The sequence below is a fragment of the Podarcis gaigeae genome (assembly GCF_964106915.1).
Source record: "Podarcis gaigeae genome assembly, chromosome: 11".
Taxonomy (NCBI): Eukaryota; Metazoa; Chordata; class Lepidosauria; order Squamata; family Lacertidae; genus Podarcis; species Podarcis gaigeae.
The window spans coordinates 14,444,726-14,457,518 of NC_139687.1; the positions used below are offsets into that span (position 1 = coordinate 14,444,726).

General features: G+C 43.2%; 1 protein-coding gene across 1 annotated transcript; it reads left to right on the forward strand.

Moving 5' to 3' along the window:
* Positions 1 to 728: 728 nt before the first annotated feature.
* Positions 729 to 6,936, forward strand: HINT1 (histidine triad nucleotide binding protein 1). The gene is made up of 3 exons (XM_083702500.1): positions 729 to 919; positions 3,866 to 3,970; positions 6,604 to 6,936. The coding sequence occupies exons 1-3, from the start codon at positions 809 to 811 to the stop codon at positions 6,766 to 6,768; spliced, it is 381 nt and encodes a 126-aa protein (XP_083558626.1). The 5' UTR covers positions 729 to 808; the 3' UTR covers positions 6,769 to 6,936.
* The last annotated feature ends 5,857 nt before the right edge of the window (positions 6,937 to 12,793 follow it).

A 12,793-nucleotide genomic window follows, 5' to 3' on the forward strand; every position in this document is an offset into this window, starting at 1 on the left:
GAGTCACACAGTCACCCAAAGGAGATGGGTTGCATTCAAAAATAATAATTTCTACACTTACATACGTGCTAGCATATGCAGACTTTACTGTCTTCCTTTTTTGCGATGTTCACCCCAAGGGAGACGCAGCCTGCAACCAAAGATAAACCCGGTTTTTAGCTAACTGCTTCTGGCTTGTGCGCACATTATTAGCTTTAAAATGCAGCCAGGAGGAGCTCGTTCTATTTTCTCAACTTGCCTTGAAGCTGATTTGAATGAAGCAGAAAGTAGTGGGGTCTCTTTTCTCTAGATAAGCATTACTCCCTGTTGGAGGAATAGCCAGGCCCCTTTCCCCAGTCCCAAAATCTGATGTTTCATGGGGACCACGACGTACATTTGCCTCTCATTAGCTGTCGTCTCAGTTTCGACCGAGGCGCCTTTGCAAAGTGGCGACATGTATTTAGCCACAGTCCTACTTGGACAGCGAAGGGTTAAAGCCATAGAGCTGCGCGCTAGAAGGGTGGGAGAACGAACCACGGAGAAGAAAAGGGCTAGAGCGACCAATGCGGACCCCGTTGCTCCCTTATCCCCGCACCTTTCCCCGCGAGCGCGCGTCCTGATTGACGCATAGTTAGAAAACGGCGGGAAAGGCGGGGAGAAAGTTGACGGGCGGGAAGGTGAGCCAATAAGGTCCCGGCGTCACTCTTGGCGATTGGTCGGCTAGCCTCGTGAAGGTCTATCATTGGTTGGATGGAACCGGAGGGGGTGGGGCCGAGGTGCGGAAGGCGGGGCGAGCGAGCGAGAGGGTCGCGTGAGGCGGTGGTTCGCGATGGCTGAGGAGATCAGCAAAGCGCAGGTGGCGCAGCCGGGAGGGGACACCATCTTCGGGAAGATCATCCGCAAAGAGATCCCGGCGAAGATCATCTTCGAGGACGAGAAGGTGAGGAGGAGGGCGGCGGGCTGAGCACTGACCCCGGCGGGGCCTGTCACCACCGCGAACGGCCAGCGGCTGAGGGAGACCTGCGCTGGGCCTGGCCAAAGTCCGCCCTCGAAGCTGGTGGAAGGCGGCTCCCGCCGCAGTGTTCGAAACTCAACTATATAAGCTGGGCGCCAAAAGGCTCCTTCAACCAAGGTCTCAGGTTTAATGGAATGGCTAGCAGAAAAATGAGATGGTACAGTGGTACCTTGGGTTACATACGCTTCAGGTTACAGACTCCACTAACCCAGAAATAGTACCTTGGGTTAAGAACTTTGCTTCAGGATGAGAACAGAAATCGTGCATGGCAGCAGCGGGAGGCCCCATTAGCTAAAGTGGTACCTCAGGTTAAGAACAGTTTCAGATTAAGAACGGACCTCCGGAACGAATTAAGTACTTAACCCGAGGTACCACTGTATTAAAATGTGCAATTAAAAAAGTGTTTTTCTATGTTTTTATAAAGGTAAAGGGACCCCTGACCATTAGGTCCAGTCGTGGCCGACTCTGGGGTTGCGGCGCTCATCTCGCTTTATTGGCCGAGGGAGCCGGCGTACATGACTAAGCCGCTTCTGGCGAACCAGAGCAGCACACGGAAAGGCCGTTCACCTTCCTCCGGAGCGATACCTATTTATCTACTTGCACTTTGACGTGCTTTTGAACTGCTAGGTTGGCAGGAGCAGGGACTGAGCAACAGGAGCTCACCCCGTCACAGGGATTTGAACCGCCAAGCTTCTGATCAGCAAGTCCTAGGCTCTGTGGTTTAACCCACAGCGCGACCCATATCCCTTTATGTTTTTATATTTGCTGGTAAAATGTGCAGTTTAAAAAAGTGCTTTACTGTGTTTTTATATATGCTGGGGAGGGACACGGGTGGCTCTGTGGACTTGCCGATCAGAAGGTTGGCAGTTCGAATCCCTGCGATTGGGTTAGTTCCCGTTGTTCGGTCCCTGCTCCTGCCAACCTAGCAGTTCAAAAGCACGTCAAAGTGCAAGTAGATAAATAGGTACTGTTCCGGCGAGAAGGTAAACGGCGTTTTCGTGCGCTGCTCTGGTTCGCCTGAAGCGGCTTAGTCATGCTGGCCACATGACCCGGAAGCAGTACTCCGGCTCCCTTGGCCAGTAAAGCGAGATGAGTGCTGCAACCCCAGAGTCGGTCAGGACTGGACCTACTGGTCAGGGGTCCCTTTACATTTACCTTTATATATGCTGGGAGCCGCCCAGAGTGGCTGGAGCAACGCAGTCCGATGGGCAAGGTACAAATAAATCCTGGGACAGTTTTAGGTTTGATGAGGCCCTAAGCTACTGAAGGTAATGGGGCCCTTTATATGTCCAGCTGTTCTTTGTCAACAACAAGTTGTTGCTGTTTTTTGTGTGTTGAATATATGCAATGTGGTAATTTATGGACCTAATAGGTATCTAAATGTATTTGCACATAACAAAATAGGAGCCTCCACAACACAAAACACTGTTGCTGTATGTAGGCTTTATTTGTTTTTTATCTTATATTTTGAAAATGTGCAGCGAGTTTTTCCCCTTTAATTTTTTTGGGGGGCCCTAAGCTATAGCTTGTTTACCTTATATGTAAATCCGGCACTGAATAAACCACAGCAACAATAATAACTGCATGCCAGAAAAGAGGAGAGTTAGATAAAACTCACTTTAAACAACAATAATAATTGCATACAAGGAAAGAGGAGAATTAAATGAAACTCACCTTCATCTGCTGAAATGTGAGAACTAATCTCTGTAACCTGAGTCGTGAATCTTAAAACTGATGGAGTTGACCCAGAGTGGCTGGAGCAGCCCAGTTGTTTTATTACCCTTGTGCAAAGTTAACATGGTATGGGAGATGAATACGTTGATATTAAAATCTCCCTGGCAATGGCATGAAAGGTTTGGACAACTAATGCCAACGTTGCAGCAACAATAATAAAATAGGGAAATGGGTACTACACATTTCTTCAGTGCTTAGGTTAACATTTTGAAGCACATCCTCCTCTCTGGCTCCTTTGCATCATAAACTAACAGCAAAGAATGTGATACTTGAAAAAGGAAAATAAGTGTTGGTGTAACTGTTTTTGAATCCACAGTATCTTATATTATTAGCTTGACTAGGAGGACACATGACAGTTAGATAGCTACCCAGAAATCTTTGAAAACTCAGCTAGATGAGTCTGAAAAAATCTGTCCCAGAAATGTGTGTCAGTCTTGGGCAGATATTGCCCAGCCCTCGCTGATACGCACCATGAAGTTATTACAGAAAGTGCCACACTTTTAACAAGTGCCAGTTCTGAGTACCCTTGGGTACCCCCAGAAAAAAGCACTGAGAGTTAGGATGTCCATCATTGCCAGCTGTAATAGTAATAAATAATGATGTGAAACTAGAAACCAGAGCTGCATTTAGCCTACAGTATTTCTTGAGATCAACTGCTTATGTCATCATTTAAGATGCTAAGTCTGTTCTGCTGCCTTGCAAAGAGACTCCAGTCCCATACACAGTGGTACCTTGGTTTACAACCATAATCTGCTCTGGAGGTCCGTTTGTAAACCAAAACAGGTTGTAACCCAAGGCGTGCTTTTGCCAATGGGGCCTCCAAAAAAAATTTGTTCGTAATCCAAAAAAATGGGTTGCAATCCAAAAAAAGATTGTAAACAGGGACATGCACTTCCGGGTTTGACGTGTTTGTAATCCAAAACGTATGCAAACCAAGACGTAGGCAAACCAAGGTACCACTGTAATGAGCTCTAGAGACTCTGTAAAACTGTGTTCTAGTAAAAAAAGTAGTTTCTAGTTATGGGAAGAATTAAAATTGCTTGAAAAAAATTATTGCATGTGTCTTGACCTTGGCTTTTAAAAGAATGGTGTCTAAAAAAATTGATTCTCTCTCTTTCTCTTCCCTCTCCCCTGCAGTGCCTTGCATTCCATGATGTTTCCCCACAAGCTCCAACCCATTTCCTAGTAGTTCCGAAGAAGCCTATTGCTCAGATATCTCAAGCGCAAGATTCTGATGAAGCTGTAAGTATTGCACAAAGGCTTTTAAGTGGTGGTCTGCTTTTTGACTTTTCAGTAAAGCTAAGAATAAATGCTGCTCTTATCTCGGTTCCTATTACAAGCTTTCCAAACAAATCCTAAAACCATTCTGTTGCATGCCTCAAACCTTTTTTGCTCTTGTGTTGCGTATAAGAACCACAACAGAGGTTGCGTCTTCCTGGTGCTCTGTGGAATATAGTTTGCTCTATATTTTTATTTGCTTGCTGTCAGGGAAATGCCATCGGAAGAACAGGCGGTGGAAAGGCTCCAGGAGAATAGGAGAGACTCTGCAGCAGAAGAGGGAACCAGTAGGGGGGGAGCAGGAGCTCCAAGGGAAAGGGAGTCGGAGGGGAGGCTCTGGGATACTTCCAGTGAGAACAGTGAGGAGGTATCAAGGCTCCCTTTAGGGACCCCCACCCCTCGCCGGAAACTGTCACGCAGAGAATCCAGGAGACGCGTTTCCGTTAAGCAGCTTTTATGTTGGAAACGCTTCCGCAGACGCCCACTGTCGGATTCTACCAGCGACTGACGGAGCCATGCCAAAGGGCTCCGTTCAAGGCAGAGCTTTGCTACGCTGAGCAAACTCTGAGGGACCAAGCTTTTAAGCACAAGCAGCTCATTATCCCATCATATTTGCATTTCTATCCTGCAATGCTTCCATTGCAGAAATTAGGTAGTGGATTAATTTCTGATGTTACCATCAGAATTACCATGTATGTTTGCTCATGGGACAACTTGATTGCATCAGAAATTATCCTCGGATGTATCTTGAAATTCCTGAAAATTAGGAATAGATAGATATGGAGCCTGTGCCCCTTGAAATGTTGGACTTACACCTCCCATCATTCCTGACAATTGTTCATGCTGAAAGAAGTTCCCTCTCTCTGCCTTGAACCCATTCTGAGGAAGTGTAGTGTAGTGCTTGGGGGTGTCTGGGTTCAAATCTTCATTCAGACATGAAGCTCACTAGGCCAGTCGCCAATTCTCGGCCTAACCTACTTCACAGCCTGTTGTGAGGCTATTATGGTGGAAGAAGGCATGTGTATGCCATCTTGAGCTTCATGAAGGAAAGATGGAATATAAATGCAAAAATAAATGCAAGAAATAAAATCTTACTGTCTGTTTTGAGTTATATAATTATGATTTTTTAAAAAAATCTGATTATGTCCTCGTGGTCAAGCTTAAAAGTGTACAATCCATTTATATTGGGCAAGCTTGCATCACTACTTTAATAAACAAAAGTCAGAAGACATGAAATGTCGATTGTTCTGATATGAGGCACTATAATGTAAATAGTTTTCCTGTTTTCCAAGTATAGTTGGTTGGCACTATACAACTATTCAGTGCATGCCAGGAAAGAGGAGAGTTAAATAAAACTCACTTTTGTATGCTGAAATGTGAGAACTCATCTCTGCAACCCAAGTCATGAATTGATGCAGTTGTGAAATTGATTTGAAATGGTTAATAGAAAACAAAATGGTATTAAAATGTGTACAGTGGTGCCTCGCAAGACGAAAAGAATCCGTTCCGCGATTCTCTTCGTCTAGCGGTTTTTTCGTCTTGCGAAGCAAGCCCATTGACGGCTTAGCGGATTAGCGCTATTAGCAGCTTTTAGCGGCTTACCAGCTTAGCAGATAAGCAGATAAGCGGCTTAGCGGCTTAGAAAAAAGGGGGAAAGTCGAAAAAACTCGCAAGACATTTCGTCTTGCGAAGCAAGCCCATAGAGAAATTCGTTTTGTGAAGCACCTCCAAAACGAAAAACCCTTTCGTCTAGCGGGTTTTTCGTCTTGCGAGGCGTTCGTCTTGCGGGGCACCACTGTATTATGTGGCTCAGAATGGTGGAATGCACAATGTTTTATTGCCCTTTTGCAAAGTTAACATGGGATGGGAAATGAATAGGTTGATATTAAAATCTCCCTGGCAATGACAAGAAAGGGTTGGGCAACTAATGCCAACATTCCAGCAAGAATAATAAAATAGGGAAACGGGTACTACACATTTCTTCAGTGCTTAGGTTAACATTTTGAAGCACATCCTCCTCTCTGGCTCCTTTGCATCATAAACTAACAGCAAAGAATGTGATACTTGAAAAAGGAAAATAAGTGTTGGTGTAACTTTGCTTTTGCATCCACAGTATCTTAGATTATTAGCTTGACTAGGAGGACACATGGCAGTTAGATAGCTACCCTTAAATCTTTGAAAACTCAACTAGATGTCTCTGAAATATTTGCTCCTGGAATGTGTATTTATTGATATATGTATACATAAAGTCTTGGCTCAAGTTCTTTTTTCATTATTTTGAACAATGAATGAACCCCAGGAGTGATTCAGGAACTTCTCAAGAAGGGTGTGGAAAAACACAAAACATTAGGGGCTGCTAGATCAACCTGTGTGTGAACGTTAAAGATTATGTTTCTAGCTAGAGGCAAGATCTGTGAGTCCCACTTTAGGCAGCGCTTGAGAAGGAGTGAATTGACGTCCATCTGAGGGATGTTGAATATCTGAAACTTCTGGTGGCAGTGTATGTGTGCACTTTTCCAACTGAACTCTTACTTTTAGCTGTTCCATAAAATCTGAATGTTTGCATTATTGGTGTGTTTTTCTTTTTCTTTTCCCAGCTTCTCGGACACTTAATGATTGTGGGCAAGAAATGTGCAGCTGAATTAGGCTTGACGAGGGGATACCGAATGGTGGTGAATGAAGGGCCGGATGGCGGTCAGTCTGTCTACCATGTGCATCTCCATGTCCTCGGTGGCCGCCAGATGGGTTGGCCTCCGGGTTAAGAAGATGGGAAGAAAGGATCTTGCCCCCAAACTATCTCTTGAACACCCTCAACAAATATTCTCAAAATCCAACTGTGATCAATACCTTCAGCCGCTTAACCTTTCCTGTGAAGTACAGTAAAAGTTTGCGCAATCATTGTTCAATAAAGTTGCAAGCATGTCGGCTCATCTTTTTTGTGTTCTTCTTCCACATTGTCTTTTTAATTTTTTCCCCCAAACAACCAAAACACAAACATTGAAAACAAACAGTGAAACCCCCCCAGGTGGCTGATACATTGGGTATACATAACCAATAATAACATATTCAGATCAACCATATGTACAATTCTATATACCTTAACACTCCTCCCTCCACAAGGTTCATTTAACTTTTAACATTTTAATTGCCCCAAATTGTTCAAACCTGCCCAAATAATTCAATATCTTCTCAAACCAATCCTCCTCCTCACTGACCTTAAACCCTTTCATTTTATGTATCTTCACAGTTAAATATTCTAAGATTCCAATATTTTTCAATTTCCCCCTCCATTGGTTCACCCCTAGCACTTCTGCATTTTTCCAATTACGGTGGTACCTCGGGTTACATACGCTTCAGGTTACATATGTTTCAGGTTATAGACTCTGCTAACCCAGAAATAGTACCTCGGGTTAAGACCTTTGCTTCAGGATGAGTACAGAAATTGTGCTCCGACGGCGCAGCAGCAGCGGGAGGCCCCATTAGCTAAAGTGGTACCTCAGGTTAAGAACAGTTTCAAGTTAAGAACGGACCTCGGAACGAATTAAGTTCTTAACCCGAGGTACCACTGTACTCGCTATAACATGTCTGGCTGCAATTACCATCAATTTTACCCATTTACATTCCTCTTCTGTTTATAACTCGGTACTACATTGTCTAACACAGGCTTCCCCAACTTTGTGCCCTCCAACAGTTTTGAACCATTGGCCATGCTTACTGAGGCTGATGGGAGTTGTAGTCCAAACCATCATCTGAAAGGCATGACATTTTGTGAAGGATGCTCTGATGGTTCTATCCCTTCAATACGTTAATATCCTATTGAAGTCAAGGTGGCATAAGGAGATTCCTGGATCATCTCCCATCTAGGTACTGACTATGCTTTTAGTATAGCATTACTGCAGCTGAAGCCCTTAGCCTTTCCACCTTTACCATGTGCCACAATGTCTTTCCTCGCAGCAACCTTCTGTAATGAGTTGTTGCTATTTTACAAACGAGTTACGAAATCTCAGGGGGGTTGTGCCTTGCTCCCGGTCATTCCCTAAATGCAGTGGTCAGGGATTTGAACTCTGCCCCTGAACTGAAGCTGTAGGCTTTCCTGAAACCTTTGGAGTATCATTAAGAAGAAGAAAAAACATGTGCAAGTTAGGTACTCATTGAGTATAAGGTTATTGTTTTCCCTGATTAAGGAAAAAATTCTACTTGCCCACATCCAGAGAAAAAAAGCGACTGAATATTACTTTGTTAATGGTTGGAGTGTTGTGGAGTTCATATATATATATATATATATATATATATATATATATATCCCATATATATATCTCCCATATCACCTAAAGGCCTTTGCGTAATCTGCCAACAAGCAGGTGGGAAAGTATTTTATATAATGTATTTATATGCCCCCTTCATTGATGCTTTTGACTCATGGTGCTGGAGGAGACTCTTGAGAGTCCCATGGACTGCAAGAAGATCAAACCTCTCCATTCTGAAGGAAATCAGCCCTGAGTGCTCACTGGAAGGACAGATCCTGAAGCTGAGGCTCCAATACTTTGGCCACCTCATGAGAAGAGAAGACTCCCTGGAAAAGCCCCTGATGTTGGGAAAGATTGAGGGCACAAGGAGAAGGGGACGGCAGAGGGCGAGATGGTTGGACAGTGTTCTCGAAGCTACCAACATGAGTTTGACCAAACTGCGGGAGGCAGTGGAAGACAGGAGTGCCTGGCGTGCTCTGGCCCATGGGGTCACGAAGAGTCGGACACGACTAAACGACTTAACAACATTCATATGCCACCTTTCCTCCAAACGGAGATTCAGGGAAGCCAATAAGAGTTTGAAGATCGTGATGCTAACAGCCTTAAAGAAAGTGTGTTCATGGGCATCATGGGTAGGGTGGGAGTTGGACCATCCGTTATATGACAAGGGTTGGAAGGGAGTATGGAGATTGTCCAGAAGTTGATTGAATGTTCTGCGCCAGTGCAGAAAATGCTGGATCAATAATGACGCCTGAAATGCTTTCTTCAGAAGGAGGTGAAGTTCTGGGGTTAATTAACAAATGAAAAATGCACTTCGTGTCTTAAGATCACACACCTGAGTTCTTAATGTTCTAATGAAAATATGCATTTACAAAAATAGCTTACTGGATAACTGCAAACCAGCCAGTGTAATAATTTGCCTGCATGTGGAAAAGAACCCAGAGATACGACTTGGTAGGTAAATTACCTCAGTACAAATCATAAAGTTGAAATTATTAAGCATTTCAAAACTTGTTGAATAAGAATCTACATAGCTTCTGCAAAGATCAATTATTATTTATTAAATTTATCAGTTGTTTTATCTGGCCCAGGGCATCCCAAAGCAACTTGCAGCCAAACAAATAGACACACCTAAACCACATAGATGCATTAAAATCAAGACTTGCCATGGTGGTGGGGAATTTTCAAGAAGGGCTAGGCCCCCTCAAAATTCCCCTGGCAAGATACCACCAGATAGTGGAGCAATGTTTCAGCTGTAGCCAATTCTACAAAATTTATATACTGCTTGATAGTTGTTGTTTCTAAATGCAGTTTGACTTTTTAATACTAATGCAAACACCCTTACTAGTCTGTTGTACCGGCGAACTCTGATAATCCTTAGCGCTTACCTAACTTTTGGCCTTGCCAGACATACTGTTTTTAGCACTTATTTCAGTGTTTTTTTATTTATTTCTTATTCTATATGTTTCCACAAGATGCTGTTATCATTCCATTGCTATGCCTGGATATCACAGTCATGAAACCACCACGCATTTTTGAAAGGTCTGGACTGGTTCTGCGATATTTTCAAGGCATGAAAGGTGTTTTGCACAAAACTATGCATTTTGCGTGGTATTCAGAGTGTGGGCCTTGAGTAACTTCCATTTCACGACACCCCTCCACCAGCTTTTCTTTGACAGGAGGTTAGTCATAGCCAGTGTTAGAAACTGAGACATGAAAGCTAGGAGCTAAATGACACCTTAAATCTAGCTTATGGGCGCAACAACGAAAGGCACACTTTTTTTTAATATCAAGAATACAAAGCCAAAAATGAATGAACTACAGCTAAAATATTGTGTTCATTTTTCACATGGTCTTGTCCTTCCATTGCCCACTCCCCTAATATTCTTTGATAATACTTCTTATTAATTTTCAATTACCATCCAATAGTAGCCTCATTATAACAATACCAAATTTTAATACAGTTACTAATGCCAATCATTCAAATACCGAATTATATAATTTAAGTGCCCCCCCCCACATGCTAGAATTGATGATTTGATTATTTTCTTTATTTCTGCGTTCCAAAATCTTATTAATTTCAATTACATTCTGGTCAAAATAATCACTTATACAACAACTGCAATATTAATAACTTCTATTTGTGTTGACACATTAAATGATTTATAGAACTACAAGTGAGGCACTCAAACTATATCCTTGTTCTTCCTGTACGTGGCAATAAGTAGGCACCCCCCTAATATTCTTAAGAGGGTCTCTTCTGCCTTCAGAGAGTAGATGGAAGTGGGGAGGCGGAAAAAGCTCTTACTTTCCTTCCACTGCAGTTTTAATCTGAAATTTTAGGCACAGTACTGCTCCCAGAAACCGCTCTCGCTGATGAAATTCCCAGTCACAAAATGTGCCTAGAACAATGGGAGCTGGTCATAGCTTTGGTCAAAAGAGTCAATGTCCTGCTTTCTAATTTCTGTCACAGACAGAATTTCGGGATAGCAGCTAGTTAAATACCAAACAACAAGAAGAGCAACTAGCAACCCTGTGAAAGGACTGTTGGTATCCAGTGCACAGGCTCTTAACACTGGCATTTGCTGGTTGCAGGAAGCAGGGATTGGAACCGAGTATGATGACAACCACAGAACTTTTCTCAGTCTGAACACATTCCATCATTGCTGTGGACACAGGAAACTGCAATGATACTCTAAAGAACAGAAACATACAGTACAGTGGTACCTCAGGTTAAGTACCGGTACTTAATTCGTTCTGGAGGTCCGTTCTTAACCTGAAACTGTTCTTAACCTGAAGCACCACTTTAGCTAATGGGGCCTCCCGCTGCCGCCTCGCCGCCGGAGCACAATTTCTGTTCTCATCCTGAAGTAAAGTTCTTAACCCGAGGTACTATTTCTGGGTTAGTGGAGTCTGTAACCTGAAGCATATGTAACCTGAAGCTTATGTAACCTGAGGTACCACTGTAGTATAGATGACCCACTCCAAGATTTGCGACAGAAAACATCAGGGCAAACAGCAACTAAGGTAAAGAGACCCCTGACTGTTAAGTCCACTCATGGATGACTAGAGGGTTGCGGCGCTCATCTCACTTTACTGGCTGAGGGAGCCAGCATTTGTCCGCAGACAGCTTCTGGGTCATCTGGCCAGCATGACTAAGCCGCTTCTGGTGAACCAGAGCAGCGCACAGAAATGCTGTTTACCTTTCCGCCAGATTTACCTTTCCGCCTATTTATCTACTTGCACTTTTTGGTATGCTTTTGAACTGCTAGGTTGGCAGGAGCAGGGACCAAGCAATGGGAGCTCACCCCTTCGCGGGGATTTGAACCGCCGACCTTCTGATCAGCAAGCCCAAGGCTCAGGGGTTTAGACCACAGCGCCACACTACTACAGTGTGACAAATGGTATACAGTTGTACCTTGGTTTAAGAACAGCTTAGTTTATAAACAACTTGGATTAAGAACACTGCAAACCAGGAAGTAGGTGTTTTGGTTTGTGAACTTTGTCTTGGAAGCAGAACATGTTCTGCGTCCTGTTGAGTGTGTTTCATTTGTATATCGAGTCCCCCGCTGCTATGGGAAAGCACACCTTTGTTTAAGAACGCTTTGGTTTAAGAATGGACTTCTGGAACGGATTTAGTTCGTAAACCAAGGTACCACTGTATTAGAAAGCGCCCCTTATATTTCATTTCTATACAGGGTAAAGTTTATTGTTTTGCCTTATCATTGGCTTGCCCTAATTTATTTGGATGTTATTACAGACTTGTTATGTGACTGTTGCATTTGTTGAATTGACCACACGAGGGCAGAGCAAGACTATTCCTAGTAATTCTGGGATGGTTTAGATTTCCTTGCCTCTCAAAAGCAGCATGGAAATATTCACCTGACTGGCGGGAGGCTTGAAAAGGGATTATAACTAAAGGTAGGGCAGGAATAAGTCTTCTCACTGAAGGAAACAGGGCACGTTACACGAAAAGGCAGATCACTGTGTCTTCTCTGGGAGGAGATCCATATGAACAGTCCCAGTCACCTCAAATTCATGTCCGACAAAAGTATGAAACATGTGAACAGGAGCTTGTGCTAGCTCTGTAAAGGGCAGCCCAAAGATCTCACTGGTACAGAAAATATCAAGTCAAAAGCACGGCAAGTTAAAAGCAATTTATACCACTTGGTTTGCTTCTTCGGAAAAGCAAGCAGATCTTGGTTACACAAATCCCAACAAATATAATTATCTATGTGAGGTTTCTGGTTATGCCACTTCGACGGGCATCAATTCTTCCCCACTGTTTCAGCGGTTTTCACAACAGCTTCTGAGCCGTGGCTGAAAAACTAATGGAAGAGACCTTGAATGAATGAATTTACTTTATTCGGACACAGACCAGCATAAATAACAGTATGAATCTAAGCGAATAATTATTAAATAAATGGGAGCAAAAACCAACCATAGATTAAAACATTTACATAGAATACTTGATTAAGCATAAATAATGGGTGAATAAAAACTAATAAGAAGAATTTAAAAAGATCACTTAAAACAGCTA

What these genes read in the sequence shown, in the direction of transcription:
- HINT1 (XM_083702500.1), top strand. Translation starts at nt 809, where the DNA reads ATGGCTGAGGAGATCAGCAAAGCGCAGGTGGCGCAGCCGGGAGGGGAC. An exon ending in TCATCTTCGAGGACGAGAAG is followed by an intron (nt 920 to 3,865) that starts GTGAGGAGGAGG and finishes TCTCCCCTGCAG; the next exon opens with TGCCTTGCATTCCATGATGT. An exon ending in CGCAAGATTCTGATGAAGCT is followed by an intron (nt 3,971 to 6,603) that starts GTAAGTATTGCA and finishes TTCTTTTCCCAG; the next exon opens with CTTCTCGGACACTTAATGAT.